Source organism: Eimeria acervulina, genomic scaffold (assembly GCF_000499425.1).
Source record: "Eimeria acervulina Houghton genomic scaffold, Eah_scaff959, whole genome shotgun sequence".
Taxonomy (NCBI): Eukaryota; Apicomplexa; class Conoidasida; order Eucoccidiorida; family Eimeriidae; genus Eimeria; species Eimeria acervulina.
In genome coordinates this window covers 1-7,500 of record NW_013547052.1, presented here as the reverse complement: position 1 = coordinate 7,500, position 7,500 = coordinate 1, and the positions used below count along the sequence as shown (strand labels likewise).

At 42.1% G+C, this 7,500-nt stretch overlaps 1 protein-coding gene across 1 annotated transcript in view; it reads left to right on the top strand.

Moving 5' to 3' along the window:
* The window catches only part of EAH_00052880 (hypothetical protein, conserved), a gene marked incomplete at both ends in the record, with an annotated part of 9,433 nt that extends 4,215 nt beyond the window's left edge, over positions 1–5,218 (top strand). Inside the window, 10 exons of the mRNA XM_013391109.1 lie at positions 339–676; positions 812–1,575; positions 1,965–2,017; positions 2,270–2,326; positions 2,702–2,834; positions 3,057–3,169; positions 3,413–3,467; positions 3,802–3,873; positions 4,178–4,350; positions 5,189–5,218. Of these exons, the coding sequence (XP_013246563.1) occupies positions 339–676; positions 812–1,575; positions 1,965–2,017; positions 2,270–2,326; positions 2,702–2,834; positions 3,057–3,169; positions 3,413–3,467; positions 3,802–3,873; positions 4,178–4,350; positions 5,189–5,218 (1,788 nt within the window). The remainder of the gene's footprint in view (positions 1–338; positions 677–811; positions 1,576–1,964; positions 2,018–2,269; positions 2,327–2,701; positions 2,835–3,056; positions 3,170–3,412; positions 3,468–3,801; positions 3,874–4,177; positions 4,351–5,188) is intronic.
* Positions 5,219–7,500: the final 2,282 nt, after the last annotated feature.

The following is a 7,500-nucleotide window of genomic DNA, read 5'->3' as shown; positions in this document are numbered from 1 at the left end:
CAGCAGCAGCGATGATAGCTGCTATTTTGTTTTGCTGCACTTGCTGCTTTGTTTGTCTTTATATTTAATTTTCTGTTTATATTTATTAAATAATAATTAAAAAATACAAAGAAGAAGACACCCGCAGGGCAGCAGCAGCAGCAGTAGCACGGGCTGGAGCTGCTGCTGCTGCTGCTGCTGCTGACGGTCTCAGGCGTTGCTGCTGCTGCTGCTGATGGTCTCCTCTGCTGCTGCTGCCGCAGCAACTCAGAAGAAGATTAATAGCTGCAAATAGAAAGAAGAAGCTGTATTTTATACTGCTGCAGTTGTCGCTGCTGCTGCTGCTGCTGTTGCTGCAGTCTGCAGCAGCTGCAGCAGCTGCTGCTGAGCACGACCGTTTGCAAGTGGTCCAGGTGTCTGTACACCGCAGCTCTGCCCCCACACATCTCAAATCAGCAGCAGCAGCACCAGCAGCAGCAGAAGGCCTTAAAACCCTTCACCTTCGTATGGGCTCCAGCAGGTGTAAACGCCCAGCCGACAGCAGCAGCAGCAGCAGCAGCAGCAACCGCCTAGCAGCGGGAGCGAGTGTAGCTGCAGCACAAGCAGCAGCAATAACAGCAGCAGCAGCAGCAGCAGGATCACGAGCAGCAGACACAGCAGCAGCAGCAGCAGGATCGAAGCTATCTAGCCTCTTCAAGTAAGCGCCAGAAGGACCACTCTCATCAAGAGCAGCAGCAGCAACAGCAGCAGCAGCAGCAGCAGCAGCAGCAGAAGCAGCACATGAAGTATCATCTCTATCCGGACCCGGTTCAGTGTATAATGTTTTACTCAGCAACAGAAGCAGCAAGCCTTCTGTAAGCTCAACCCCGATAAGAAGCAGCAGCAGCAAGTACAGCAACAGCAACATAAGCAGCAGCAACAACGACGGCAGCAGCAGTATCAGCAGGGGCAGCAACAGCAGCAACAGCAGCAGCAGCAGCGGCAGCAGGGACAGCAGCTGCAAAAGCAGCAGCACCAATAGCAGCAGCAGCCATATCCGCAGCAACAAGAGCAGTCGCAGCAGCAACGGCAGCAGCCAGATCAGCGGCCAAAGCTGCAGGAGGAGCAGCAGCAAGAGCAGCACGAGGGGGAGCAGCAGCCGCAACAACAGCAACAGCAAGCGCAGCAGCAGCACGATCAGCAGCAGCCGCTGCAGCAACAGCCGCAGCAGCAGTAGCAGCAGCCGCAAGAGCAGCAGCAACAGCAGCAGCAACAGCAGCAGCAGCAAGAGCTGCCGCTGCGGCAGCAGCAGCAGCACTAGCAGTAGAAGAAACAGCCACAAGAAAAGCAGAATCAGCAAGGGCAGCAGCAGCAACAGCAGCAGGAGCAACAAGCGCAGCAGGAGCAACAAGACCAGCAGCATTAGCAGCAACAGCAGCATTAGCATCAGCAGCTGCAAGAGCAGCAGCATCAGCAGCTGCACGAGCAGCATTAGCAGCACCAGCAGCAGCAAGATCAGCAGCTGCAAGAGCAGCAACAGCATCAGCAGCTGCAAGAGCAGCAGAAACAACAACAACAACAACAGCAGCAGCAGCAGCAGCAGCAGGAGGCGGAGATGTCTGAGAAGGCAGTGCTGAGCGCTTTGTCAGATATATGCGGAGGGCGAGTTTTATATTATTGTTTATGCCGCCTTGAGCACTTGAACAAATCTAGACGTTTGTTTGTTTGCGTTGGGAGCGAAGCAATATATTTCTTAAAAAAGAATCTGTCTTCTTTGTTTACAGGAGGAGAGTTAATGCTTTTTCAGATACATTTAGTTGTTGTAGATGCTGCAGTAGACTGGCGGCTGTATATATACCCTTATCCTCAGCAAACAGCATCAGCAGCAGCAGCAACCACCAGCAGCAGCAGCAGCAGCAGCAGCAGCAATGAAGTGTCTCCTTTAATGATTGAAACTAGAGACAGAGACACTTTATTGAAGTGGTTAGAGTCTGCTTGGTGCTCAGACTTTATATTAAGAAGAGGACGCTCGTCTGTATTTCCGGTGTATATTATCAATGTTAATAATAATAACAATAATCATAAAGAAAATAATTATTTATTTAATCAATCGGATAATCTTAACCTCAAAATACAGCCCTTCATCGGCACTCAACAGGTATATCTTTTACTTCTTCTTTGCTTGTTTCTTTGTTTGTTTGTTTGTTTGTTTGTTTGTTTATTTGTTTGTTTATTTGTTTGTTTATTTATTTATTTATTTATTTATTTAATGTTAGATAAATATAATTTTTTTGTTTTTGTTTGTGTTTAGGTGTCGTACGATGGCTATACATTTATGCTGTATAAGGACTTCGAGGACAGGGCAGGGGTACTTCATTATTGCTATTGCTGTTGCTGCTGCTGCTGCTGCTGCTGCTGTTGCTGCTGCTGCTGCTGTTGCTGCTGCTGCTGCTGTTGCTGCTGCTGCTGCTGTTGTTGTTGCTGCTCCTGTTGCTGCTGCAGCTGCTATTGCTGCTGCAGTTGTTGTTGCTGATGCTCTTGCTGCTGCTGCTGCATTTGTTGGTGTTGCAGTAGTTATTATTGCTGCTGCTGTAGTTGCTGCTGCTGCTGTTGCACTTGAGGATTTCCTTCAGCTGCTTCGACTGCTTCTATGGAGGTGATGCTTCTAGCTACATGTGTGCTGCTTTTGCTGCGTTTGCTGCTGCTGCTGCTGTTGCTGCTGCTGCTGCTGCTGCTGCTGCAGGTAACAGCAGCGCTGCAGACGGGTTGTTATGTGGATTCACGCGGCGTGGAAGTGCAGCTGCTGCTGCTGATGCCTCTTTCTGTTACAGACCTCGCTCCTCTAGGAAGAGCAGACGTCACTCATGTTGCTGCAGGTCTGCTTGCTGCTGCTGCTGCTGCTGCGATTGCTGCTGCTGCTGCTGTGGTTGATGCTGCTGCTGCTGTGCTTGCTGTTGCTGCTGCTGTTGTTGCTGCTGCTACTGCCCGTCGCTACAGCCACCTGTTGCGTCAGCGCAAATGCTTTTTGTTCTGTTGCTGCTGCTGCACTTGCTGCTGCTGCACGTGCTTGCTTGCTACTGCTGCTGCTGCTGCTGCAGGGTTTAGAAGGGCCCTGCTCGATGCTTCTCCTTTTGCTGCTCTCTTACGGAGCTGTTCGTACACCAAGAAAATGAATTTAGCTGATGACGCAGCGCAGTGGACAGGCTGGCAGGTCCTCTAAACCCTAAACCCTAAACCCTAAACCCTAAACCCTCATTAGTTTAGGTCCTCTTAACACCAGGAGCTACGCGTGCCGGCAGTCAGTCCCTAGGTGTAAACCCTAAACCCTAAATGCTAAACTCTAAATTCGAGAGGTCTGCAACGGAGAGAGAGCGTTTGCTGTTTAATAGGGGTTTAGGGTTTAGGGTTTAGGGTTTAGGGTTTAGGGTTTAGGGTTTGCACTGTGGCTACGCAGCTGTGGGTGCGAAACGAAGAGGCCAACATCATCGCCATCGTCCTGAGACGAATGTGTAAGAGCTGCTGTTCCTGTTGCTGCTGCTGCTGCTGCTGCTGCTGCTCCTAATGCTGCTTCTGCTGCTGCTGCTGTTAACACTGCTGCCGCTGCCGGCAGTGCTGTTGCTGCTGCTGCTATGGTACTGCTGCTGCTGCTGTTTTACTGCTCGTTGCTCCAGCAGCAGCAGCAGCAGCAGCAGCAGCAGCACGAGCATCAGCAGCACCAGCAGCACCAGCAACACCTGCTGCAGCAGCACCAGCAGCTGCTGCTGCAGCTGCAGCTGCACCTGCTGGTGACTGTGCTTAATGTGCATGCATATCTTTGTGTGTTTGTTGCGCTGAGGTGTACAGACACCCCACCAACTATGGACGGATGTCAGGATATGATTTTGACTTACAAAATATCACACGAGGACCAAAAGGGTTCGCTAAACCCTAAACCTTAAACCCTAAACCCTAATTTATTTATATAAAGATAAACCCTTATTTCTCTATAAAGATAAACCCTAATTTGGTTTAGTGGGTCTCTGGTCCGCCGGAGCTTACAACAGCAGAATGAACATCCGCGCCTTAGATTTCAAGGGTTTAGGGTTTAGGGTTTAGGGTTTATGGTTTAGGGTTTATGGTTTATGTTTATGGTTTATGGTTTAGGGTTTATGGTTTATGGTTCATGGTTTAGGGTTTAGGGTTTAGGGTTTAGGGTTTAGGGTTTGGGGTGTATGTGCAGAGTTTCACCTGAAAGAAGATGACTTGTTGCGGGAGGCGGAGTTCATAGCAGATTCTATTTCTTCAGAAAGTTTGTGCAGCTGCGCAACCCGCGATATACTGCAAGCAAAGATAGATGCTCTCTTGCTGCATGATGAAGCTTATCATTGGCTCTATATGAACTGCAGACTAACCGTCAGCTACCCACCCATACGACTAGCTAGCTAGCTAGCTAGCTAGCTAGCTAGCTGGCTGGATATATAGATAGATAGACAGATAGATAGATAGATAGGGAGATAGATTGATGGATAGAGTGATAGATAGATAGACAGATAGCTAGCTAGCTATCTATCTATCTATCACAGATAGCTAGCTAGGTAACTACTTGGCTAGCTAGTTGGCTAGCTACATAGATAGATAGGGAGATAGGTTGATGGATAGAATGATCGATAGATAGGCAGATAGGTAGCTAGCTAGCTACAGAGCTAGCTATCTAGCTAGCTAGATAGATAGATAGCTAAATAGGTAGATGGATAGGTAGCGAGGGTGTAGCTAGCTACGTGCGGCTCTCTAAAGCTAGCTAGCTAGCTAGCTAGTTAGCTAGCTAGCCAGCTAGCTAACTAACTAGCGGCTGAGGTAGAATAGAGGCGAGCGGTGTTGCTCTTGCGGCTAGGGTTTAGGGTTTACAGTCGTGGCATCCGTAAACCCTAAACCCTAAACCCTAAACCCTAAACCCTTCTGTGTTGCGCAGCCCAAGTGGATCGGCCCGGCTAAAATCTTCCTCAAGTCCATCCTCGCTATTTTGCAAAATGAAGGGGTTCTGGCTGACGATGGTAAACCCTAAACCCTAAACCCTAAACCCTAATATCTAAACCCAAACCCTAAGGTTCAGGGGTTTAAAATTAGGGTTTAGGCTTATTTAGCCTGAATGTTTGTTACCTTCGGGTCAGCTATAAACTGATTTTTTTAGTTTTATATGAGGGGTTTTGTTTAGGGTTTAGGGTTTAGTGTTTAGGGTTTAGGGGTGTTGAAGGGAACGGCATTTTTCGCTCCTCAACTCTAAACCCTAAACCCTAAACCCTAATATAGGGGTTTGTGTGCAGATCTGCTGGACGCTGTGGGGTCGTCTGTGGCGGTTGTAGATGACCCCATGGAGGTTGCATACGAGATAATTCGCCAGGGAGAAGGCAAACCCTAAACCCTAAACCCTAAACCCTAAACCCTAAACCCTGGTCACGCTTGTTTTCTGCAGGGCTGCTTAAAGTTCTTCTTTGGATGGGCTCTAACGCTTCTATTTGCACTTACTCATTTGCTTTTAGCATTATGTATATATGTATATATATATATATATATATATACATGTACATGCATATATATGTATTGTATCTGCTACATATATATACATATGCATATATGCATCTGTAATAAAACTAAAATATGTGTTAATGTTTATATTATTTGTGCCGTAATTACCTACATATATATATATATACAAAATATAAATATAATATCAATTAAAACTTACATAATATATATATATATATATATATGTATACATCTATATATATATATATATATATATGTATATTGGATATACACATAATATAAATACATACATAATATATATCTATATACGTCTATATACATATATATATATACATCTATATGTATATATATATATATATGTATATATATAAATATGTATATATATACATACATCTATATACATCTGTATACATCTATATCTATATATATCTATACATATACATATACATATACATATATATATATATATATATATTTGTGTATTTATTTGTGTGTAGGGATAGAAGACGCACTTCGTTTACCTGGCGTTGCATTGAACGAAAGTTATTTGTCGATATCAAATGAAGAAGATGCATGTACACCCCAATCAGATGCAGCGATGATACTGCATCGCTGGGCTCAGCGTGTTGCTTCATATTTATCTTTCTGTATTCACGAAGGCATTCTCATCAATAAATTTAAACTTCAAGACTTAGCAGAGGCTGTAGGCCTTGTCAGCCCAGAGGCAGACAAAGTTAGTCTTATTATATATATATATATATACATACATATAATATATATATATAATATATATATTATATAATAATAATAATAATAAATATATATTACATATATATACAAAGATATATATTATATATATATGAAGATATATATTATATAGATGCATATAAATATGTAAACCTTTATTGTTTACAGAGGCAGATAAAGTTAATCTTATATACATATATATTTATAATATATATAAATATATGTGTATATATATTTTTCGTGTGCGTGTATACACTTATATATGTATATAAGTAAATATCTGTGTGTTATATTGTATATATATATATATCTACATATGTATATATATATATATATATATATTATATATATATACAAATATATATATATATATATGCATACGCACATTTATGTATACGCATGCATCTCGATGTATTTGGAGGTATATATGTGCATTTTTGTCTTTATATGCATTTGCACATATATATATATATATATATATTTTATTTGTTTGTTCATATATATATATATATATATATATATTTGTTTATTAATTTGTATATTTTTTGCTTGCGTTTGCGATTATTTATATATGGATATGTTTTATTGTCTATACTAATATGCACATGCTTCTAATACAGCGAGAAATAGACAAATAGAGAGAAAGTAAGACAGAGAGATATAGAGAGACAGACAGAGACGGCGAGACAGAGAGAGACAGAGACAGAGACAGAAAGAGAGACAGAGACAGAGACAGAGACAGAGAGACAGAGAGAGACAGAGAGAAAGAGAAGGAGAGACAGAGACAGAGACAAAGAGAGAGAGAGACAAGGACAGAGAGAGAGAGAGACAAATATACTTCATAAAGAGAGAGAAGGAGACAAATAAATAAATAGAGAATTGAGTAGACCAGCGGGGCATCATCCCAATAAAGACTGTTTGCATGCGCTTTTAATCAATTAACTAATTAATTTAATTTAATTAATTAATTAATTAATCAAAGATATATATATATTTATATTTATATTTATATTTATGTTTGCTGACTTCTTAGAAGCTACGTGCTGTCTTATCTTTTATTCTTCACCTGCGGCCCAAAGACTTTTCTCTTCCCTGGACGCCGCAAGCACTGAACAACCCTCAAAAATTTTTAAAGAGAAGAGATTATGTCTTCAATCATAAACCTTTTCTTGTAAGTATATATATATATATATATATGTATATATGTATATATATATATATATATATATATTTGTTTATTTTAATGTGTATTAATTTATATAAATATAGATG